At 46.5% G+C, this 25,928-nt stretch overlaps 1 protein-coding gene across 2 annotated transcripts in view; it reads left to right on the forward strand.

Moving 5' to 3' along the window:
- Positions 1-25,928, forward strand: part of ING5 (inhibitor of growth family member 5) — a 409,877-nt gene that overhangs the window by 183,697 nt on the left and 200,252 nt on the right. For both annotated transcript variants that reach the window (XM_078665675.1, XM_078665674.1), the window contains one exon: positions 9,970-10,063. In XM_078665675.1, coding sequence (XP_078521801.1) covers positions 9,970-10,063 — 94 coding nt within the window. The remainder of the gene's footprint in view (positions 1-9,969; positions 10,064-25,928) is intronic.

Raw genomic sequence — 25,928 nt, forward strand, 5'->3', positions numbered from 1 at the left:
ATTGTGGTAAATTGCGGGGGGCAGCGTCCACCGCATGCAGGACGGTGTCAGAGATCTCTCCGCGGCCCATGCGCCGGACACGGACAGGCTCCGCGACCCTCCGGCGCGGGGTGATGCAACACTGAGTGTTTGCCATGGGGTTCAATGCTGCACTTGGCGCGGGCGGGCAGGGAGCATGTAATTACCGGGCCGTCAGGAGGCCCTCCTGCAGTTCAGCGGGCTGATGAGAATCGCCGCGCCCGGCCCCCCCACCGCTGGCAGGGATCGCAGAAACAGCCTTCACCGCCCGGAGCGGGCGCCTCTCGCCTCACACAGTCACGCGGCGTGGGCCGCTTAGTCCCGGCTTCGCACCGCAGCTCCAGGGGTCATTACGCTGCTTCGGACCAACTCACAGCGCACAGTGTCCAATTTTCAGCCAGGCAATCTCAGGTTAATTCCTCGTCCGGGGGCGAAGTATTTCAGAGGATAATGTCCCCGCACTCCGGCTTCAAGGCGCTCCGCCGTAGTCGCTCAAGCCCCCGTACCTTCACTCGCGACTGAGGCCTATAGCATCGTGGCCAGCCGCGGGGTCGCGTAGTCTGGCGCAGCCGGACTCCCCTGCTCACGGGCTCCACGCGTGCTGGTGGCAAAACTTCGGTCGGCGCTGCTGCAGATTCCAGACCATACAGCGGCCCCAAAGTCAGGTCGAGTGTAGAGGGCACCCCCAGGCACCAAATGAGGCGTAAATCCAATGGTTTCTCACCTTGTGGCAAAGGATAATGTACGGATAACTTTCCAAGGAGCTGTGCAACTAGGCAGCCATTCCGCTTGTGCGCCCTCTAGCGCCCCCCGAAGTTGAAATCTTTTACCTCCCCTACTAGCTTATTTATTTTTTTAACTTAAATTTTGAATATTTATGATGGTATTTCTTGATCTTGATTTTAAAGATTGATTATCTGCGTTGCTCGATTCTCCCTAACTGTCACCAAGGGTTAATTTGAAGAGGGGTAGTCTCCCTCTCTATATTGTTTAGTCTTTGATATTAAGGGTTTAAATGTGAGAGAGTAACTATTATAATTGTTCTCATATTGTATAATGTTATTTCATGTTGTGACACTTTTTATAATTATGTGATTTCTTATTGTGCTTTTATGGCAGTATTGCAATAACGTTTTTTGAACTGAACTGATTATCTACTTTAGCCTCTGTAAACCAATTGGGGTCCCACTGGACTCTCTGCACAGTGTACTTCGTTTTAGTACAATATATATAGGGCTAGCTTCCTACACCTTGTGTATGGAATGTGCAGACCTCCGGACAGCGAGCGAGAGAGGTGTGTCATGGTTTGGTACACGTTCCATAAAAGGGCAGTTGGAAAATTTCTGCAAGTAAAAGATGTCTTTGGGCGGGGAGGAAATTGCCCTTTGAGGAATCCTGAGAAAAGGAACTCGGGATGCTTTTACACGATGACTGGTATACTTATGGGTGGCTCCTCCGTAATGGCAGAGCATCACCCCACTGGTCAGTCAGTCAGCGATCTAGCAAATGACTGCTGACTGACTGAGCCGATGCCAGCAGTGTAGGGTGGGTGGGGCCTGCCACTGTAGGGTGGAGTGGTAGGCGCAGTGTAAGTGTGCATGTCTCTTTGGCCGGCCGTCGTAGGCCAGCCAAACAGACATGGGCACTTAGGTTTCTCTAACACAGCCGGATTGGAGAAACATCACAGGCGCCTAGGCACTGTCTGAGCTACGAACCACACTGCTCAGAGCAATTGTGGCGCTGGTCTCATAGCATGAGAGCAGCGGCAGGATTGGGTGTGGAGCCTGTAGCCCAGTGCATGCTGTAACTCGAGGAGAGCCGGAGAAGAGGACTGAGGCGGTCGCTGTGTACTCAAGTACGTTTTTTTATTTAATTATTATAACCTCATCCACCCCATTCCCCCCCCCCCCCCTTCCCCCAACACACACTTCAGTACTGCGGCAGCCATCGCTGCTGGTAGCCAGATCATAGGCCAAGGGCTAAAAACGTTGTGACACGTGTGTGTGACTGTGTGAGACTTTTTCGAATGCTGTATAGATAGTACTACATAGCCAAACATAATTGGCATAGTGGAAACCTTGTCAAATATGTTATGATGCTGCCCTAAGATTTAGTATGTTTGGGAGGAAGTCTTTATGGCTATTCAGAAAACAAAGTGGTCAGCCGTACAGGAATATATGTGATCTGTTGGGATCCCCTGCAGAGTAACTCCATCCACTGCTTAATAGAAAGGGCACGTTTCACATGCTCCTAGCAGCAAAGCAGATACTACTGAAACACCAGCGCACAAAGTTTATACCCACAGGAGATATGTGGCTTCAAACGATTTTGGTGGGTATTAGCAATGGAGAAGGCCACTAACAGCAAGGGAAAAAGGTTTTTAGGAAACAGTGGCAGCGGGTGATTAGCTACATGACAAGAGACGTTGAGTACTTGGATGCATCCAACTAAACCAGGTACTAAACATATAAGAGGAAGCACCATTCGTAGGCTGGGAGAACTATATTGTAAGGAATGGAATTAAGCATGAGAACGGATGGAAGGGAGAGATGGTGAGAGAAGTAATGTGCTGCTCAAAAGATCACCTATTGTTCACTGGGACCTAGGCAATGGATGTGGAAATCATGGCAGTGAAAGAGTAAGGCAAATGCTACTTACCAGTATGCATCTGTTCTTGGCATGTAGGGCTGCTGACATTAATATTTTAGCATAGATTGCCGCCTAGTGTTGGGTCCGGATGTTTGCACCTTGATGTCTTGGAAGAGTCTTCGAAGTATCACGAGATAGGTGACTTCTCCCCTGGACTACAGTGCACATGGGCATCTTCTCCATCTTCAAATTGTTTTTCGCCATTGTGGCAAAGATGGAGTATAGGAAAGTAAGAGATGACCATGTAAATGTATGTAATGAAGGTAACCATGCAGCTGTGACAGGCACCGGGGAGGAGGGTGGGTATATGAATGTCAGCAGCCCTACATGCAGATGCATACTGGTAAGTAGCATTTGCCGTTCGAGGCATGTGGGCTGCTGAATTCATATTTTAGCATAGACTGTATAGCAGTTTCTCCTCTAGCGGTGGTCGCCTGTTTCAGCTGCAGTGGTTTGAAATAGAGTTTTAAGGACAGCCTGGCCTACAGCAGCTTGTTGTTTGGCTTGCACGTCAACACAGTAGTGCTTTGTGAAAGTGTGTATGATAGACCATGTAGCTGCCTTACATATGTCTTCTAAGGGAATATTTCCTAGGAAAGCCATGGATGCCCCCATTTTAAGCGTTGAGTGTGCTTTAAGGGGAACTGTTTAAGTGCGCTTTGCTTTTTGATAGCATATTTGAATGCATTTAACTATCCATCTGGCTATTCCTGCTTTGGAAATGGGATTACCCTTATGCTGTGGTGAAAAAGCGACAAATAGTTGCTTTGTCTTCCTGAATGATTTTGTTCTGTCAACGTAATATAAGAGAGCTCTTTTAACGTCTAGCGTGTGTAGGGCTCTTTCAGCCACAGATTGCGGGTTTTGAAAGAAAACTGGCAATTCTATGGACTGATTGATGTGGAAAGTGGATATAACTTTTGGCATTAATTTAGGGTTTGTACGAAGCACCTTTATTGTGGTGAATTTGCATGAAAGGTTCCTGAATGGTTAGTGCCTGTAGTTCACTCACTCGCCTGAGGGAGGTAATAATAATTAAAAATGCCACCTTCCATGTTAAGAATTGTAGTTCACATGAATGAAGTGGTTCGAAGGGAGGTCCCATGAGTCTGGTAAGTACTATGTTTAAGTTCCAGACTGGAGAAGGTGGATGCTTTGGAGGGATAATTCTTTTAAGTCCTTCCATAAAAGCTTTGATAGGTGGGATTCTGAATAGGGACACGTATTGTCTGTTCTGAAGATATGCTGCTATAGCAGCGAGGTGTAGCCTTATGGATGAGTATGCTAGGTTACATCTCTGAAGATGTAGCAAGTAACAGATTAAATTTTGGATGGAGGCATCCAGTGGATTGATTTGAATATTATTACAATAAATAACAAATCTTTTCCATTTAGCTGTGAAACATGCTCTGGTAGTGGGACGCCTTGCTTCTTTGATAATGTTCATACAATCTGGAGGCAAGTTAAGATATCCGAACTCTAAGACTTCAGGAGCCAGATCGCTAGGTTCATCTGATTTGGATCTGGGTGCCTGATTTCTCCATGGTTCTGCGTTAGCAGTTGTGGCTCGAGGTAGTCTTTGCTGAGGAACCACTGAGAGTTCTAGGAGCGTTGTGTACCATGGCTATCTTGCCCATGTGGGAGCAACCAGGATCATTGTGAGTGACTGTTGCCTTAGCTTGCGTGCCACTAATGGAATCATTGGGGTTGGTGGAAAAGCGTACGCAAATCTGCCTGACCAGTTCATGCATATCACATTGCCTTGTGACAACGGGTGTGGGAACCTGGCGGCAAAGGACAGGCATTTTGAGTTTTCGTTTGTGGCAAACAGATCTATGTCTGGATGTCCCCACTTTTAGGAAGAATGGTTGGAGAACTTGAGGATTAATCTCCCATTCGTGTATTTGCTGACTGTGACTGCTATCTGGTTGTCTATCCCTGGGAGGTGTTCTGCCAGGAGATAAATGTTCTGAGGAATCCCCCACCTCCATATGCTCTGTGCTAGGTGAGATAGTTGCAGAGAGTGTGTGCCTCCCTGTTTTTGGATGTAGTACATGGCTGTCATGTTGTCCGTCCGGATTAAGACAGTCCTGTTGCGCAAGTATTTCTGAAAAGCTCTCATTGCTAGGAATATTGCTAGTAACTCTAAGTGGTTTATATGTAGAGTCTTTAGTTTGACTGTCCAGAGACCTTGGACTGTATATTGAAGGAGATGGGCTCCCCAACCTGTCAGTGATGCGTCCGCTGTTAGTACTACCTGTGGAACCGGCTCTTGGAACAGTTTTTGTGGGTTCCACCACTCCAGAGAGCGGTAAGTGCGACTGTCTACCAACACTAGGTCTTTTAGTTGTCCTTGAGCTTGGTTCCACTGGCGTGCTAGGCATTCTTGTAAGGGACGCATTTGAAGCCGAGTATGAGGGACGATGGAAATGCAGGAGGCCATCATACCTATGAGCTGCATGAACACTCGCGCTGGCAGGGAGTGTTGTGGCTGAATTTTTTTAATGAGAGATTGTATGCTGGCTATCCTGGCAGGGTTTGGATATGCCTTTGCTACTGAGGTGTTTATCGTTGCTCCCAGATATTGCTTTATGTGGGAGGGTTGCAGATGTGATTTGGGGTAATTTATTGAAAATCCTGGATTGTGCAGTAGCTGGATTGTCTGAGAGGTATGGCTGGCACATCGTACGTACGAGTTGGCTTTTATGAGCCAATTGTCGAGGTAGGGGAACACACGGATGTGTTGCCTTCTGAGGTGTGCTGCCACTACTGCTAGGCACTTTGTAAACACCCTTGGTGCTGTGGTTACCCCGAAGGGGAGTACTTTGAATTGATAGTGCTGACCTCCTATTGTGAACCTGAGGTATTTCCTGTGAGCTGGATGTATGGGTATGTGAAAATATGCATCCTTGAGGTCTAATGTTGCAAGGAAGTCGCCTTGCTGGAGTAGTGGGAGTACCTGTTGTAGAGTGATCATATGGAAATGATCTGAGTGAATATATTGGATCAAAGGTCTGAGGTCGAATATTGGTCTGAGTGAGCCGTCTTTTTTGGGAATGAGGAAGTATAGAGAGTATACCCTTGTCCCTTGATGTTGTAATGGGACCGGCTCTATAGCACCTTTTTCTAGCATGGATTTCACCTCCTGTTGAAACAGCGTGATGTGTTCTTTGGACATTGGACGGTGCTTGGGTGGTATGTTGGGTGGAGTAGAAGTGAGTTCCAGGCAGTAACCATACTGGATAATTTGTCTCACCCACATGTCTGTAGTTATGGCATTCCAGACTGGTAGGAATTGTGTTAATCTTCCTCCGACAGGTGTTAAGTGGTCTGGAGGGAGTGTGAGAAAGTCACTGTTTGGTGGCGGTGGAGGCTCGGGTGTTATTATTACCAAGTCCTCTGCCCTTGCTATTGTTTCCTCTATAACCTCCTCTATTGGAGCCTCTATTCAAGGTGCCTTGTGTAGTGCTTTTGAATGATGAAGATGTTTGTGATATGTTGCCTCTGCCTGCGCCTCGAAAGGATGAGCGACGAAAAGAGCTCCTGGACTGTTGAAATTGAAGTGCACCCATGGACTTAGCTGTGTCAGTATCTTTTTTCATCTTTTCTAAGATGGTATCCACTGCAGGGCCAAATAAGAAATCTTGGTTGATAGGTTGATTGAGTATGGTAGATTGTACTTCATTTTTAAAACCTGAAATGCGAAGCCAGGCATGCCGGCGTAGCAGTACACTAGTGTTGACCGACCTAGCGGCTGTATCAACTACATCAAGGGCGCATTTTATGGATGCGTTAGTGATGAATTTCCCTTCCTGTATTAGGTCGTTTGCTTTTGCCTTATAGGGTTCTGGTAGGTGTTGTATTAATCCTTCCAGTTCATCATAATGTGCTCTATCATAGCGTGCTAGGAGAGCTTGTGTATTGGCAATCCTCCAGGTATTTGCTGCCTGAGAGGCCACTCTTTTCCCTGATGCTTCTAAGATTTTTGACTCCTTGTCAGGAGGGGGAGCATCACCCGTTGTTTGTGAGTTTGCTCGCTTTCTGGCGTTAGACACAACTAGGGAGTCTAGTGGTAGCCGAGACCTGATATAAGAGGGCTCTGTAGGGGCCGGTTTATATATTTTTTCAATCCTTGGATTGAGGACACGCGCCCTGGCTGGGTCTTTAAAGATGTCTGGTGCGTGCTTTAGTACCCCTTTTAGCATAGGGAGTATACGTACACTCTTTTCTGATGTTGGGAAGGTGTTAAATAGGAAATCCTCCTCTATAGGGTCAGTGTGCATGTGTAAACCATGATACTGAGCTGCTCTGTCCACTAGTTGGTTAAAAGCGACAGTGTCGTCAGTAGGAGACGGTTTTGTGGGGTATGTAGTGGGATCGGGTATGGGTTGTGTATAATCTGTGTCATCAGGATCATTATGGTCACTCCATGTGTTATCTGGGTTCCCCGGATCGTCAGGTGGTATAAAATCATTCTGAGGATCTTCCCCCATGTCTTCTTCCGGATCATAATCTACAAGTGAAGGAGAATATGGAACATAAGGCATGTTGGGAGTGAAAGGAGGAGGTGTGTAAGGTCTTGAAGGGGATGTTCCAAAGTCCTTTTTCTTAGGAGGAACTGGAAAGGGGCTTCAGTGTCCAGTCTTCTTTTGTGTTTATTGTAGACTATATGTCCTGTCTCAGGGTCTATATACAGTCTTTGTTGTGGATCTAGGTGAAAGAGTTCTTCCTCCTCTGTCCGTGGCTGTGGTGCCGAAAATTTTGCCTTTTTCGGCTGGACGGATTTTTTCGAGTCGAGTGTCTCTTTAGGCTGGACGTCCTTATGATGTGAAGCCTGCTTTGGCTCGACGGGCTTTTTTGGGTCGACGCCTTTTTTCGGTTCAACGTCTTTTTTCGGGTTGACGACTTGTTTCGCCTCGACAACCTTTTTCAGCTCGACGGCCTTCTTCGGCTCGGCGACCTTCGGTTCGACGGGCTTCTTCGGCTCGGCGACCTTCTTTGGTTCGACGGTCTTCTTCGGCTCAGCAACCTTCTTCGGTTCGACGGCCTTTTTTGGTTCAACGATCTTTTTCGGTTCTACGACCTTTTTCGGTTCGACGACCTTCTTAGGCTCCACAGGCCTTTTCGGCTCGACGGCTTTCTTTGGCTCGACGGCAGTGTTCGGATCGACGACCTTACTGGGGTCGACGACCTTTTTGGTTTGCTAGGTCCCGGGATACTGGAAGGCTTGGGTGTGGTCTTCGGGCCGAGCCGGAAGGCGGGGCTTCTGAAGCGGTGTTTCGGTCGCGGCTAAGGCTTTTGGGCGATGCTTTGACCGGAGCCTTATGTGGAGGTGGAGGTGGGGTAGGGGCTTTGGTACTCACGGTTTGCCCCGGTGTGATCTGGTCATCAGAGTCCGACTGGTCCTCTACGGTGACTATTTCGAGATCTTCAGAGCCCTCCGCCTCTGGGAGTTCGTGTTCGTCGTCGAATATGTTTTCCGGTTCTGGTGCCTGCCGCTGCATTTCTAGTCAAGCAGCTCTTCGGTTCCGGATAGTCTTTTTGGACCGGAACAGAGCACAAGCTGGACAGTGTTCTTCGTTGTGCTCCGGAGATAGGCACCTGTTGCATACTCTATGCTTGTCGCTGTGTGGAAATTTGGCTCCACACTCTGGGAATTTTTTAAACGGGGTCCTTTCCATCAGCAGGAGGTCCACGTGGCGTCGAAAAGGCCCAACGGCCCGCGTCGACGACCGGAGAGAAATGGAATTTTTGTCGAGTCGAGGGATACCGAGCGGAAACAATAACTCGAATGTAGAAGGTTTTAACGTTAGAGAGTTGGAAAACTTCGGTATCGAAGTTGGAGCTGTCGAAGTGCATCCGAACCCAATGGCGGAAAAAAACAATCTAAAGATGGAGAAGATGCCCATGCGCACTGTAGTCCAGGGGAGGAGTCACCTATCTCGTGATACTTCGAAGACTCTTCCAAGACAACAAGGTGCAAACATCCGGACCCAACACTAGGCGGCGATCTATGCTAAAATATGAATTCAGCAGCCCACATGCCTCGAACTCTATGTTGTACTCACTTTTCTTGGAACCAATGTAAACATATTGAAACATATAATCAAGTTCATCCTCTATAGCCTCATCAAAAGTATCCTAATGTTTCTCCATCGTCTCCACTCACACCTCCATTAATGCCACAAGTTGCTACACTCCTTTCACCCACTCCTGGAAAGATGTTAGTTTCATTTCATCATCCTTGACCCTTGTTCAATAGCATCAGTCTTCTTTCCAGGGCGTTGTGCAGGGCTTGTATCAACTCCATTTGAACTCTTTCTCCCTTTGACATTTCATCCATATTCCCTGAACCCTCTTTCCCTTTCCCTTACCCTATGCAGTTTGATGTGAGCTTTGGCTTAAATAAATCTTCCTGCTAATTGAGCATCTTCCCTACTGTCATCCACCCTCCAGAAATTATGTCTGGCCTATTTCTAAGAGGCACCTCTATCATGGGCTCTGGATGTTTCTATATAAAATCACATGGGACCCACCCTGCCACCGTTCTTTCTGGCGCTCCACCAATCAATCCTCTCTACTATTATACCCTTCCAGACTGCTGCAAAGATTCCATATAGGTATCCTCTGCCTCTAGTCGGCTCCCTTGAGATATCACTGAAGTTTTTCAAATCTTCGCTTTGACTTTGGTCCACCTCCAAACTACCACAGTCCCAGATGATGGATTCAAAACTCCTGGAAACGTAGCCATCCAGTTTATAGAAAGAAAAGGATACTTGATGAGTACGACATAGTGAGAATACTTCCTAGGGTCATAAGGGGAGAAAAGTTAATTATATATAACATTGGTTCCCTTATACGATTATTTTTTCAGTTTTATAGTAATATTTCCCTTCAGAATGCCTATAAAGGGAGTGCTGTGTTATACACACTTGCTTTTTTAAATGAACCCAGATGATAAAAGTAACTCAAATGGCCTTGTTAATTAAGACAGTGTCTGTTTTCGCTGTTACATAACTACTGCTTTAGTTGTTCAAAATGTTTTGTTTGGATTTAAAAGTTAGTATATTGCTTCTAAAAGCGTTTTTTTGCTCTACTTGACAAGTAAGAGGATATTTCAAGTATTTTGCATTTGAGCAAGGTATTTATTTTAGATAAGTACCTCTTCTTTTGCCCTTACATTCCTTTTTGCCTACATTTAATTTACCTGTAGGGTAACATAGATGGAAAATCAAATAGTCTGCCTTTTTGTGTTACGTTTGAAGTCCTCTGCAAATCTTTTTCATTTGATTTCTTTTCTAGAGGGGCGAAGCCAGAAAGACAAGAGAGGATCACGAAGCCGAGGACAAAGAGCCTCTGAAGAAGATAACCCGAAAAAAAAGAAGCTCAAAGGAGGGTAAGTCGTGTTAATACTAGAGCATCTGGCATGTCTTCCACCTGAACTGTTGTCCTTCTACTGACTATCACTCTCATTTACCTTAATGATAACTGATAGACTGTATGGAGATCGTATTCAGTACCGTTCACCAACATTGGTCTGACTCTAGTATTGCGATACATAATTTCTTACAACAGGGCATTTGATGGTATGATCCATGCCATTTGTGTCCCATTCCCCCCCCCCCACATAATTACCTTGGTCATTACTTATTTCGGGTCATTATTAGATTCAGGTCTGTCCGATGTATACTTTCTTTCGTTTTACATTTGGTTTATGAACTTTAATTTTTCAGTAAATCACATCTGCCATTTTCACACAATATTTAGCAATACTATACAAAACAAATCTGATTGTGACATCAATTTAATGTATATAAGTAATTTAGTAGAGGAATAAAAAGTTATTAGTGAAAAACTAAAATTCACCTATAATCTTTTCTACCTGTTCAGAATACAAATTGAGCTCTAGAATGGATTTCAGTTATCCATATTTATCTGATAGAGACTCCTTACCTTTGAATTTCCCAGGCATCAGACTGGATCCAGAAGATTTTCTTTCGAGCAATACCCCTGCGTGCCAGTAGGTGACATCGGTCGGCATGGCGTGGTTTTGTTGGCGTCATCCCCACCAGAAGTGACTTCCGTGTCACATATATAAGCTTCACCTTGGCGCTCTGACGTCTGTTCTTTTCTTTCCGTGCCAGTTAGCACTAATCCGGAGAAAGAGCTACCCCTCTGTGGCTTTTTGACTGATATTTTTCAATGATTTATCGAATTCTTTTTTTAAGGAAATCTTCCTCCTGGTGTGTCGAGATCATATCTTTGATGATGACAGGTTTTAAACCATGTGGCGCCTCTCATCGTGCCATGTCGGTTACGGACCCACATCTAGTGTGTCTGTGGTGTCTCGAGCGCAACCATGACTTCAAGCAATGCTTGGACTGTCGGGCCATGGCACCGAAGGCTTTGAGGGATCGGTCCCTGAAGCTGCTAGTTGCTCAGCAGTAGATGCCACTTCTCATGATTCCTAGAATGTCTCAGTCACATTTGAGAAGGAAGGCATGGAACCACTCCAGGAGCCCCAAGTCCTCTTCCTCATACTCCAAGAAACATAAAAAGTTAAAGAAGTCGAAGTATGCTTTGACTTCTCCTCGTCCGTCGGCTGATGCAACAAAGGAGCATTGTCATTCGAGGCATGGTTCCTCGAAATCATTGCCAGGACCACCTCCGAGCCTCACACCCTTTCGGGGAGCCAGAGCGAACCCCGCTCTAATGAAAGAATTTTACTAAGCCATGCATGTGAACTTGAGCGGACTGACCCCTCCGGCACGCCTTCAGGCCCGCAGGGTCAGAGGTTGCCTTATCCGGTTCTACACCGACTGCTCCGGACTCAGCTCAGATGGCCCCCGTGAATCCAATAGCAGATCCAGACTGGGGCTGGTCGTGCCACAGCGACCTTCCCCGAAGCCGACCTAATGCCGATGCTCCGGATGCTGCGGAAGCCCACGGGCGGTGCCAGCCTTATATACATCCACAAATTCAACACAGACCCGGAATTACGTCACGTCGACAGGACCCATGAGTCCTAGGTAAGTGCCTGAGCCCCATTCTGAAGGACTAGGCTTCCAAGATGAATGGAAGGGGTCACTGGACCTTTAAGAATACCAGTTGGAAGGCCAGGTAAGGACTGGTGTGAGGAACTCTGGATGCCAGTGCTCTAGATACTTCCCCTGACACTGGTACGCTTGCTCCCCCTACCGTGGCTACGAAGGAGGGAGCATCTTATTCCCTGGTGGTGAAGAGGGCAGCTGAAGTCCTGGGTCTCGAGTTTCCATCTGTGGCAGTCAAGACTGACATCTTGATGGAAGTGCTGCAGCAGCGAGCTTCCTCTTCAGAATCCTTGCTCCCTTTTAATGAAGCACTGACCAATGTCGTACTGGGAACCTTGTCCAAGCACAGTACAGGGGCTCCAGTAAACAGGAAAATTGTCTGCTGCCACCGCCCCCACCTGGGAACTTGAGTTTCCTTACTCAACACCCCACCCTCGAGAGCTTGGTACTTCAAGTCTCTATGTCCCATGGCGAGTTTCTTGCCGCACCTCTGGACAGGGAATCCAAGAGGCTGGACAGTTTGAGGAAGAAGAAGTTTTTGTCCACCAGCCTTGAGATGCGGTTGGTAAACACTGCATCATTATTTGGTTGCTACTCCCACACTCTGTGGGACATGGTTGCGCAAGTGCCACAGGTCCCTGAGGAGACCCATGCCGAACTCTCCCGAGCAGTGAAAGATGGGAGAGATGTAGCAAAGCTTACCATCAGGTGTGGTTTGGATATGACCGACTCACTAGACAAAGCGGTTTCGACGAGTGTAGCACTTCGACACAACACCTTGCTGAGAACATCTGGCTTTTCAGGGTATGTCCAGGCTTTCCTCACGAACATGCCCTTTGATGGCAACCCTCTCTTTGAAGACAAGGCAGACTTGGCGCTGGCGTGCTTAAAGGTTCATGGGCTATGGCCAAGTCCTTGGGCCTCTCAGTTACCCTATGTTAACCCCAGTCTATCTGTCAACCCTTTTGTGGCTATGGAAAGGGTTTTCAACTGCACAAAGCCTAGTCCAGCCACCGCCCCACACCACCCTCCCTGGCTGTGCGGGGGCGAGGTTGCGGTTCATACAGACCCCACGGGTCGGGTGGCCAAAGTTCTTCCACAACCATCACCCCCCTCGCAGCCTCTAAGCCCTCCTAATCTTGCCCTACAAGATCATAGGAGTCCACTTGGTGGCAGAATAAGTCATCGTGTCCACCCCTGGCAGTCCATAACATCGGATAGGCTGGTTTTGCAGATTATTCAAAGGGGCTACTCCCTTCCCTTCAAATCCTCTCCTCACCCTTTGCCTCCATCTCACGATCGGCTGATGGAGGGTCATTTGTCCTTGCTCCGTGAGGACGTCACGGCTCTCTTGGCCAAAGGAGCCATAGAGAGGGTTCCAGGGTCAGAAGTAGGCAGGGGGGTTTCCATTGTCAGAAGTAGGCAGTGATTGCTATTCTCGCTACTTTCTGATTCTAAAACGAACAAGGGGCTTCACCCTATCTTGGATCTGAGAACCCTCAATCTCTTCCCCAAAAAGGAGAAGTTCAAGATGCTCAGTTTGGTTCAGGTATTATCTGCCCTGGTCCCAGGAGACTGGATGATAGCATTGGACTTGAAGGATGCCTATTTTCATATTCCCGTCCTGCCTGCCCATCAGTGTTACCTGTGATTTACGGTCGACCACTAACATTCTCAGTTCATCTTGCTCCCCTTCGGTCTTACCAGTGCCCTTCGGATGTTCACCAAGGAGATGGCGGTGGTCGCAGCTCATCTGAGCAGTTCAGGGGTGCCAGTCTTCCTCTATCTTGAAGACTGGCTGCTGAAGGCGGGCTCAGCCCAGGCTGTCGTCTTCCACCTCCAGACTACAGCGGATCTCCTGCATTCACTGTGTTTCACCATTAACGGGCTGAAGGCACACCTGACTCCCTCTCAGACGCTCCCTTTTATCGAAGCTGTTCTGGACACAGTGCCGTTTCAGGCTTATTTTCCTGAGCAGTGAGTCCAGGATATTCAGGTTATGATACTAATGTTTTAGCCTCTATCCTGGATTTCGGTGAGAATGACTATGAGGCTGCTAGGCCTCCTGCATCCTACTAGTATCAGATAGCATATGTGGGCTCTGCAGTGGGACCTGAAGTTCCAGTGGGTGCAGCATCAGAGGAATCTCTCCAACATGGTCCACATCTGCAATTGGGTCAAAAGCAGAACTCTCTCCCTTCCCCAACTAGACCTCGCAGTAGGAACAGATGCTTCACTCCTGGAATGGGGAGGCCATCTGGGAGAGGTGGAGATCAGATAACTCTGGTCTTTGGAAGAATCCGGACTCCTCATCAACATGCTGTAGCTCAGAGCGATCCGACTGCATTAAAAGCCTTCCTACCCTCCATCAAAGGAAGACTGGACCAAACCACAGCCATGTGGTACTGCAACAAACAAGGTGGGGTAGGGTTGTGAACAGTTTGCTAAGAGGCCCTACATCTCTGGAAAAGGCTGGAAAATAGGGCATATCCCTGGTGATTCAACATCTCGCAGGTTCCCTGAACGCCAAGGCAGAAAAACTCAGCCTAAGATTGCTAGTGGATCACGAATGGCATTTCTGTTTGGAGGTGGCGCATGATCTCTTTCAGCAGTGGGGAGAGTCTTGGTGAGATATGTTTGCCTCCATGAGTCATCTTTGTGGCTCCAGACTGCGCACAGAGAGTCTGGTATCCATAGCTCCTGAAAATGAGCATCGATCATCCGATCAGGCTGCCTCTTTGGGAGGATCTTCTGTCGCAGTAGCAGGGGAGGGTCCTCCACCTGAACCTGTCAACTCTCCGCCTTCTTGTGTGGAGATTGTATTGACCCCCCACCTTTCTGCTTCTCTTTCTGAAATCTTTCTTTTTATCCTTACCTTTGCCCAACAGGGCTCTGCTCTGAGTACTCCCAAGGGTTACCTTTCTGCTCTGTCTGGCTTTTTGCGGCTGCCTGACTAACCCTCATTATTTAAGTCCCCTATTGTGAATAGGTTCCTTAAAGGTCTTGTACATATGTTCCTATCTTCCACTTTCATTATGCCTCAGTAGGACTTTAAATTGCTTGTCACATATCTGATGTGCGCTCCCTTCTAGCATCTTTAATAATTGTCCCGTCCAGCTGCTCACCATCAAAACAGCCTTTCTAGTAGCAATCACACCTGCTCGGAGGGTGAGTGAGCTTCAGGCTTTATCATCCAAGCCTCCATTCCTGTCTATATTTCCGGATAAGTTGGTGCTTTGCACTAGGGCCTCTTTCCTGCCGAAAGTGGTAACACCATTCCATGCTGGACAATCTGTCACCTTGCCCACTTTCTACCCTCCTCCACATCCCTCGAAAGAAGAGTAGCGACTCAACCATCTAGACCCAAAAAAAGCATTTTCATTCTACCCTGACCGCACAAGAGAGTTCCGGGTGGACAACCAACTCTTCGTGGGATATGTTGGAATGATGAAGGGTCGGGCAGTGCAGAAACTAACCATTTTATGCTGGGTCCTTCACTATATAGGAAGCAGCCCACAGAGGGCTTAAAGGCTCATTCCGTCAGGACTAAAGCTGCTATTAATACGTTAGCACATGGAGTCCAGTCCTGGACATATGCCGGACAGCAACTTGGGCGTCCCTGCACACGTTTACCAAACACTACTGCCTGGACAGTCAGGTCTGCAGGAATGGGCACTTTGCCCGCTGGGGCCTGCAGGACTTTTTCATTGAGAAATTGTCCGCAGCCCACCACCGGGATGGTATTGCTTGGGTATCTATTCGAAGGTAAGGAATCTGCGGCTAGATATCTCTATCAGATTAACAAGTTACTTACCTTTGGTAATGCATTATCTGGTAGAGACAAGATATAGCCGTAGATTCCTTACTGTGCCACTCATCACCCCCATTCTCTGGCCAAATTCTAGGGTTAGTGCTGATCACTTTCCGGGCCGTGATTTAGACACACCTGCGTTAGTGCAGTTCCTGCCTCCGTGCTCATGGCGTGGAATGTTGTGAAAAGCAACTGATGTCAGTCCTGTGAGGTGGCGCCTATATATGTGACTTACGGCATCTCTATATGTCACTTACGGCACCGACAAAGCCTTGCGGAGCTGACCGACACCACCGAAATGCACACAGGGGTATTGCTCGAAGAAAAATCTTCCAGATCCTGTATGACGCATGGTTAAATTCAAAGGTAAGTAATCTGCGGCTAAATCTTGTCTCTAACAGATAATGTGTTACTGAAGGTAAGTAACTTGTTCCATGGAATGTGATTTTCATGCATACTTTCTAGACATTAATACATTCTGTATATGCTTCCACGTGATGGCTAAAATCCACAAACAACATTTCAATAACAAGGCATTTTCATTTATAGCTTTAAAATGAGGTTTGGGGTTACCTGATGACCTACTTCAGTTTGAACTGAGCTCCAATCATTTCCCTCTAAAACATATGAGCATATGTTGGAGACTTAACAGATTTATAAACAACAGGAATCAAATTAAGTTTACTTCTGAACAAGAAATCGTAAAGGCTAACAAGAATCAAATGAAAATACTTGACTTTACAAGTATTTAAACTCAGCTACCATGAGGCAGCAGCTCCCTACAATAGACAACAACATGGCCTTCCAGGCAGCAGAGGGCCAGGCCCACATCAGCCCTAAACTACACGCAGAGACAAATAGAGTTTTGGAGGAGGGAGGCTTCAGAGGGACACTCAAATCACATTAACATATTGGTACTGGCATTCTCTGAAGATTTTGATTGCAGAAATATGGAGCAATATATATATATATATGTATCTGGCATTTACAAGGCACAAAGCTAGTAAGAAGGCAGTGGAGTGCTGCACAAGAGCAATGAATCTGGGAAATCCAACTGAAGGGAGAGGCTTTTACAATTCTTTTTGATAAGGGATGATTGGTCCATGAGTGCTAGACTTGTTCCAGGGCCCCTCTTGAACAATCATCATCAGGATTCTGAATTAGTGGAATCAGAATGTGATTATGAAGGCTGCCAGGGACATTGGCTGTATTACCAGGCCAATACGAAGATTAGCTATTGCCCAATGTATTTCTTGGTAGTGCAAATGTTGAGGTATTTCAACATAGGAAGAGAAGCTGCTGTTATTGTTTGTGATCCGTAAATATTGGTCTCTCCTTCAAAATGGAGCATGTGGGAGCCATAAACTGCATGGCAGCAGCAGTTCCTGAGATATACTTTGCCACATATTCTCTAGATATAAGAAAATGCATTGCTGCAGTAGTTTCAACTGCAGCCATAAGGTATCAAACCCTAAATGGATAGATGAATTTCACCATATCACATAACCACACCCACCCATTACTTTGTGGGCCGATCCGATCCACGTAGCTTAGCAATGAACTGTCCTGAACTACGGACCCTGACGGAGAAGGGGAAACACGACTCATACCCCAGAAGGTAAGATCCTGACTTAAGTGGCAGGCACAGCACTCCGCTGATAGGCAATAATGTATTAACTTAAAAACTTAAGGCAAATCAGACTGACACAATGATTTGTTATGACTCATGTTTATTATAGACGTCTATAGGTTAGGGTACAGTTGCTTTGTGAGTTGCACATATGCCCTACTCATTGGCTCGAAAAACATTACAGACAAGACCAAAGGCACATTCTACAACATTTGCTTACAAATGTATCCGGCATTGACATTTTTTTGCTGAAGCTACTTGGTCATCAGTACAAATTTGTATAAATCACTTCTGTATAAAATTTCAGTCATGGCAGAAAGCATTTGTATGACAGATAGTATGATTTGAAAAACTGTTTTTATTTATCACGGACCTAGCCACATGCTTTACAGAAAACCAGAGAAAAGTAAAATTAACGAAGGAGTAAGTTAACTGGGAAGGGAGGTCACATGGTAAGCACGGGAAGAGAAAAGAGCAGAAACTGTCTGGGAGAAAGGATTTATAGATATGTTCTGATTAGGTGTGTTTTCAGGTTCCTTCTGATATAGAGAAGGGTTTTGTTGGTCATCAGGTCTTCAGGCAGGTTGTTTCAGAGTCTAGGGGCCAAGCATGAAAAGGCCTGGTTCAGGGTCTTAGATTCTTTAACGTTTGGAATTTCCAGGATCCTACAAGCTTGGTCCTGTTACTTCTTTTCCCTATGGAAGTCTTGGGTTTGTTATACAGGTTAGGTGGGCAGACATAGGTGTGTGACTTTATGGGTGTTACAGGCACCTTTAAAGGGAATTCTAGCATCAAGGGGCAACCAGTGGCGGTCTTTCAGGATGCAGGTGAATTGATCATATTTTTTGCGCCTTTCATGTAGAGGTTAAATAGAAATAAAATGCTGACACGATAGATCCTTGGGGTACAACGTAAAAAAAGTGGAAGAGAGTGTGATCTGGATTGGCCCATTTTCTCATACCATGATATAGAAGTGATGAGGGATTTGAACCATTTTAGTATTGTGTCCTTAGTTACTATTCTTGATGAGAGTATTTTTAGAAGGGTTCCGTGAATTGATGTGTCGAATGCTGATAGGTTGAGCAGCACTAACAGACAGGCCTTTCCTTCATTGATCTTCCTTATGGCATTATCAGCGATTTGAAGAATGGCAATTTCTGTGCTGCACTTCAGGAGGGAGTACGATTGGTATGTGTTTAAGAGGTTGCTGTTAGAAGTATGGTTAAGGAGTGTTTTTTTAAAGTCTTTTCCCATATGAGCCCATGAGAACTAAAAGGTTTATCGACTGCTGGATCAAAAGAGTTGGAGGCGTAGACACTGGAAATACCCCGGGAGTAGTGCGATGCTTGACAAAAGCATCTCTTTGTCCACCTCATCAATAGGAAGATATCAACAAAACAATGTCCGCTGAAACTCTTAGAGGCCGACACTCACAAGAGAAGGCTTGCCTTTGAAAAAGAACCCTCTTCGGAGGCCCCTTTGGAGCTGGCGCAAAATAAACATAGTGGGAAGGACACAAGCCCGCTCCCATATGTTCCACCACAGCCTCCTCCTCCGCCTTCCTCACCTCAGCCACCAACTGCACCACCTCTGCTACCATGCTCACGCATACCATTTTCTCTCAATCCACCAGACCCAACTGATGGAGTCCTACACACTTTTTCTGATTTGGGAAATCCATATCAACCAGTTATCCCATGTGAACAGCTGAAAAGCACAGGATCTACTGATGACCCCTGTGATAACTACAGTGCCAAACGCCTGTGTGATCCTGACTTGGACCAATATCAGGTTAGGGCATCCCTGCCGAGTGATACCAAATACTACCATGAGGCTGTTGTGCACCACAAATAGGACAAACACGTCGTTCAGGAAGAAGACTTCCGTGTAGAGGCTCTTTCACAGATCAAAAGCCAGGTCCAGTTTCTACCCATTCTTAACAGCATGCCTAAATCTGACCCTGAAAATATAAGAAGCCGATAAAGGCTAGGATGGTGACACCCACAGTAGAGAAAATAATACAACCCTCACCCAGTGACCCTATGAGAGGGATCAGGTTCTCCCTGACTCCTTGGTAGTTCACATCACCTTCAAGAGACCCTCTGCCTAATTCACAGGTGACTTCCTCCTGCATTAGAAGGAGAGCAAAATAATGTATACTGCACAAATAGACTTGCTTGCTACCTCAAAAATTTTAAATGTCCAAGCTTTGCCTCCAGATACCTTCACCACCAGTCCATGGGCAAAGCTCTATGCATGAACTGATCAGTGATCCTTGCCCTTAGTTTTCCTCACCTGCCACTGTTCCTGTACATTGTAAGAAAAATTAGACAGGTGTCTGTGATGCTCTTCCACTTGGGCCGGGCAGCCCTGGTACTCCATGCTCCTTGAAATGTCCATCTGCTCCTATGAAAAGCTGCAGATCAGGCCAGAGACAAGACCACATCAGACACCTGTACCCTAGACAGCTCAACCAGCAATATGGCGCATGAGGTCCTAGAGTTTGACTATTTAAACTTTCCCCAGGATGGGCCTGTTACACAGCAAATTAGAAAAGGTTTGCCCATTGCTGCAATTAAAAAAACCTAGATCCCCTAAAGGCTAACGTCCAGGACATTGTCTCCTATCTTTTACAACCTCAGAAGTAAGGCCTCGGCTACTAATCAATACGCCTACACCTCACTGCCTTAGCAGCATACATGCAAAGCGCGGAATATTCATCCCTCTTTAGGATCCCAGTAGCAAGGCTTTAATGTTGGGTATTATGAGGGTCATATCTCCTCAAATACCTGCTGTCCCCATGTGGAACCTTATTGTAGTATTCACAAAGCTCATGGGGTCACCCTTTAAACTCATGCCACCGGTCATTCCTTTCATAGAAGGTGGAAGAGGGACCCTATCAAATTTCCAGCAGATTTCAAATAAAGGCATGGTGGCCTCTAGTCATCTTAGAAGTGCAGTAGCATACACAACAGATTTGGTCACCCATGACTACTGCTACTGTCTTACTAGGAGAGGATCTTACTGGCTCTGGCTAACAAACCAGCGGTTCAACAACATTTCCTTAATCTCCCCTTTCATGCTGATGAAGAGGATCAGCGTATGATAGTGGAAGCAGAAACTATCAAAACTGTGAGCCTAGACAAGAAAAAGGAGTATAATATCACAGGAAAAGCACCACTGCCAGTGGAGGTTTCACATTTTCTAGTGGACCCAATTTTAGCCCCAGTAGTAGCAAGAATAGGCCATTTCAACAGACGCACCTAAATTGTGAAAGAGAAGGTCAACAATCTGGTGCAGGAAAATCCTCTGGGTGGAGGAAAGCAGTAACTCTTCCCTTTCCCTCGTCTGCCAAAAAAGATCACAGCAAGGCATAACTTCCCGCAGACAAGCAAAGAAAGCCATTTCGAGAGGCACCCAAATATAGTAAGAAAAGGTCAACCACATACAGCAGTGCATCCTCTGGCTGGAAGAACGCAATGACTCCTCTCATCTGCTTTTTCCAACAGTACAGATCACAGGGCTTTTTTGGCCCTGCAAGACCTGTGGGAACTCTAGGATGTTCTTTGAAGGTCCCCGCAAACAGTGCCTATATTGCCTCTACCCTGACCACAAACCCAGGGAATGCAAATATTGTCACACTTTTTCAGCCAAAGCCCTAAAGGACAGGGAGGGTTGGCTACTCCTCTGGCTCCAGAAGAAGAAGACTGCCTCAGACTTGAAGTCTGAACCTGAGGTAAAAGTTCATTCTTCCTCAAGAAAGACAAACGAAGACAGCTCCTTTTCCCATCATGGGGACTCTAAAAGATATAAGTCCCAGGACAAATCTGAGGTGAAACACCACAAAAAACCTCAGGCAAAGGTTTCAAAATATTTTTCATCTCCAGCTTCTGTTTCTCTAACACCAGTCAGAGACCAGTCATCTCTCCCATTGACGGCTTCATCCTCGAAGATTCCAGCCTCCTCATGAAAATCGGAGGTTTCTGCACTGTCGGTGACCGCTACTATGACGAAAGTCAAGCCGTCGATGGCAGCAACATTGGTGGGGTCACTTCGAACGTTGACTACATGGTTATCGTCAACGAGACCTTCACCGGTGATAAGAATTTCACCGTCGACCACTGGTCCGACGACGGCTCTGGTGACGATGGCTCCGTAGACGAAGATGATCCACACAGCTTCGATAGTGCTGTACATAATTACATCGGCAACTGCACCATTGTCAAGCCCATCGACGGTCCGAAAAAAACAGCCTCCTTCAGCCCAAGCAAATACAGGTTTGCTCTAAGATTTCCCCTTCGCTCCCTGCTTGCCTTTTGGACTTCCAAGAGTCGGAGGATAAAGGTTTGTTTGGCCCTGCATACAGGCCATCACAGTTAAAGGTCAAGTGCCAAGATCTGATGATGAGGACATTGACGACAATGATCTATCTTCTTACCTTGCAGGGGAATATTCTTTTGCGGATAGAGATCCTTCTTCTAAGCAACGGCTTGATTCCTACCAGGAACGTTACTCTTATGATGTTAGGGAGGAGGAACGTCATCGCTTTAGGGAACCATCAGTAAACTTTCCAGTTTCCCTAGTATCTAACCTACATCATATGATTGACGATTATTATAGACGTTTCCCAGATGGAAATGCCCCTCAAAGGCCTTTACCTCCACAAGAGGCTCCTAGTAATCTCCCTGGCCAAAGTACTCCCAAACCTACCAGGGAATAGTTTCTCCCTCCTCCAATAATCATCACGAAGTACATCCAGGATGCGGGCTAACCACAGATAGAGGAAGGAGAAATACACACTGACACAGATGTCCATGATAAATGGTATGACTACAGTGAAGGCTCTTCGGCCATGGTGGAGGAGCATCGTCCCACTGCTTTTAGGCAGTGCAAATAATGTAAACATAAAATGATAATAAGAGTTATTATCATTTTATGTTTCTGTGCTACCTTTCGGGCGGGCGTGGTGCTCTGCTCTCAGTGCAGGGCACGGGAGGAGTGGTGTGCCCAATCCTAAGTGCACATGACTGTTTGGCCAGCACTCTGGGACCGACCAAACAGTCATGCACACTTTCCCCGTTCTCCACACAGGCTGCATTACAGCCATTTCTTATGGCAAGGAGGACTCAAACTAATGAAAATGCCTGCTTCCGTTCCAGCGGTGATTCTTTAACTGGATAAAAAGTACAAGGATCCTGAAAACTCGCTCACATGCTTCATTGGCCATCTGAGACCGGATTCAGTCATCAAGTAGGCAGCGCAAAGGAGAGCCAAGAACCGGGCATCTACGTGTACAGCTCTACCAGACAAGGAAGGGCACCACCTTGACAATATTGGTAAGAGGTTCTCTGCGTTGGCGGCCACCTCCATTAGAACCTCCAATGTCATGGCCATTCTAGGGAAATGTGACCGATAGATGTGGTCAGACTGCTGGAGAATCTTCTGGACGATAAAAAGAAAGAGGCTAAGGAGATTTTGTTGGAAGGGGAAAGAGCATCTTCGGAGCCCATTGAGATCACCATTGACGTCTCATCTATTGCGTTGCGCCAGATGGCAGGAGGGGCGGTGCTGCGTCACCAGGGATGGCTGAGAGCAACTAGCTATCATCCAGAAGTACAGGCCAAGTACTCAATTTGCTATTTGACGGAGAGTGCTTGTTCGGTAAGCACATAGATGAGGGGCTACAGTCCATAAAATCGGACACAGACATGGCAAAGGCTTTAGCAGTCTCCAGCATCGCCGTTTTCCAGTCATTTCGGGGTAGAGTTAAGGGGCAGTTCTTATCCCGGCCGTAGTTCCAACAGCGGTACCAGCTATATCTGCAGAATACCTACCAGCCATACAGCAAAACTTTCCAATCCAACGCTGTTCAATCTTATTCAAGACCAACAGCATGCAGGAAGCAGCAATCTGCTGGAAATCCCAGGACTCCAATAGGAGGCAATGAAATTTGTCAGGCCCTTGCCACCATTGTACCACGACAATTAGATCCCACCTTCTCCAAATTCTTTCCGAAATGGAACTCCATTTCGTCAGACAAATGGGTTTTAGGCATCTTCCTGCACGCCCAAATCCTGGAATTCATTCAGCAACCTCCAAATGTTCCACCACGTAAAGTTCCATTCCATCACCTTCCTGTTCTCAAAAAGGATATAATCACTTCTTCTCAAGCAGGCCATAGAGGAAGTACCCCTTAGCCATGGCAATAAGGGGTTTTATTCTCACTTCTTCGTCATAAAAAAGAAGTCGGGAAAATGGAGGCAGGTCATGGTCCTCAGAATTCTGAACAAGTTCATCAGGAAACAATCTTTCAGGATGCTCTCTCTCCACAAGATTATTTTTGCCATGGAAAAAAGGGATTATCTGTCTTCCCTTGATCTCATCGATGCCTATTTTCATGTTCTCATCCACCCCCAGCATTGAATATTTCTCAATTCAAAGTGCTTCCAATTGGTTTAAAATCCACTCTGGGGGTTTTCACCAAGTGGGTGGCACCGATAGCAGCTTTCCTAAGACGTTCGGGTCACAGGTGTTTCCTTATCTCGACAAATGAGCTAATAAAAGCTCTTACTTCTCAGGCGACAGAAGTTTCAACAAGAGCATGTTGGAATCTCTTCCAGTCACTAGGTCTTTGCATGAATCTGGAAAAATTGCCAATCATTCCAGCCAAATCGCTGATTTTTGTGGGTGCACATCTCGACATGGATCTCGGCATAGCCTTTCCCACTCAAGGGAGAATATTGCATATTTAGGATACGAGAAGGCTTCTTGTAACAAAAGGGTTTGTTTCTGTGAGACAATACTAATCCATGTTGGGTATGATGTCCTCTTGCATCCCGCTAATCCCCAATTGCCGTCTCTGTATGTGACTGCTGCAGGAACATCTCGATGCGCACTGGATTTAATCTCAAGGTTTATTCAACGACAAGGTTCCCATTTCAGCAGCAATGAGAGCCACGATGTCCTGGTGGATGGTCAAGGAAAACCTTTTGAAAGGTTTCTCTTTCATCCTCACTATGCAGCAGCTGGTGATGACCTCGGGTGCGTCGATGGATGGATGGTGGGCTCACCTTCAAGAATTACAGGTTCATGGCAAATGGTCTAAACAGGAGTCGGGAGTGCCACATAAAGAAATTATGGAACTCAAGGCAGTATTCCTGGGTCTGAAGGTCTTCCTGCCTCGGATCAAGGGTTCGTCGGTGCTCATCAGGACAGACAAGACTATAACAATGTTTTACCACCGAAAGCAAGGCAACACAAGATCGTGAGCGATTTCCCTTCAAGCTGAACAGATTTGGGAATGGCTCCTTGCCAAACACATCTCCACAACGAGTGGTCCGACTCTCGCAGCAGGGTCTCCAAGCAATGTCGCGAATGGGAGCTCAATGACCAATAGTTGCAGGTGGTCTTTCAATCCTGGGGCTATCCAACATTAGATCTGTTTGCTATGTTCCTCAACAAAAAGTGTCCTCTTTTCGCAAGCAGTAATCCTCATCCGAAATCGTGGGGAGATACCTTCCCGTTTTCTTGGACGGGGATGTTCGCCTATGCATTTCCTCCTTTTCCGCTCATCCCTTGAGTACTTCAAAAAATGATGCAAGAGCCGTGTTGACTCATTCTCATTGCTCCTGGATGGGCAAGGCAATTCTGGTACACAGAGCTGCATCGCCTATCAGAGTGTGCTCCGATTCTCTTTCCTCCAGGGGAGGATCTTCTCTGCACGAACCAGGGCCAAGTGGTTAATCCATAAATTCCCTCTTCATTTGTCGGCTTGGCTCCTCACCACACTGAATTTGGAGATTTGAGCCTTTCAGGGGAATGCACTTCAGTACTACAGAAGTCTCAAGCTCTCTCCACGCTTAAATGTTACACATATAAATGGAAGAGATTTTGTGCATGAGGTATCTCTCACGCATTGCATTCCTTATCATCTACTCCGGAACAAGTGCTGCCTTTTCTCTTGCACCTACCCAAGTTAGGACTTTATTTTGTTTTTGAAAGTCTTTTTATTGTAGTAACGAGCGCCATAAAATCGCACATTAGTCGACATCGGAATTCATTGGCACATAAAAACAAAGTCAATCATACAATCATTATTAACAATATGACCTGCATACAAAGACCAAGCTCCTGCATATCTGCCCATTTGTTAGCATCGGAGCCCCGTAGGCCACAGAAATGGAGAAGGCCATCCTACAATCATCAGTAGCAGTTCGATCCCCACATATCCCCCAGGTCCATTACATGCCCTTAGTAATCAACATTATCAGTCCAGTGGGTTCAAAGGACGCAGAGTGACTCATTAAATCGTCATATACAGTGTGCTCAGCAATTAAAGACCAGAATACATGCACCACATTAACCAGGGTCAGACACAGACTGGGTATCCATCAATTCTCCCCTGTACCGCCGCAATGCCGCCCATATTTTCTCCCATTTCTTGGGGAATCCTCTGCTTTTATATATTACTTTCTCAGCCCGTTGGCACCAGTCTAGGTCCTGTCCCCATTCCTCCACTGTTGGCAAGAGATCACTAACCCATAGTCTTGCTATATTTCTCTTGGCAACCATACTCGCCAATGCCAGCCATACCTTGTCCCACTTCAGCCAAGTGATGTCGCTCGTCACTCCCAAAATGTGCCACCTGGCTTCTAGTGGAACTTCCGCGCCCACCACTTCCGACATGATGTCTGTCAGCCTGGACCAATATTCCCGAACCCTGGCGCAATCCCACAAAATGTGAAAAAAGGTGCCCTCCTCCCCACACCCG

This window comes from Lissotriton helveticus, chromosome 11, assembly GCF_964261635.1.
Source record: "Lissotriton helveticus chromosome 11, aLisHel1.1, whole genome shotgun sequence".
In the NCBI taxonomy this organism is placed as follows: Eukaryota; Metazoa; Chordata; class Amphibia; order Caudata; family Salamandridae; genus Lissotriton; species Lissotriton helveticus.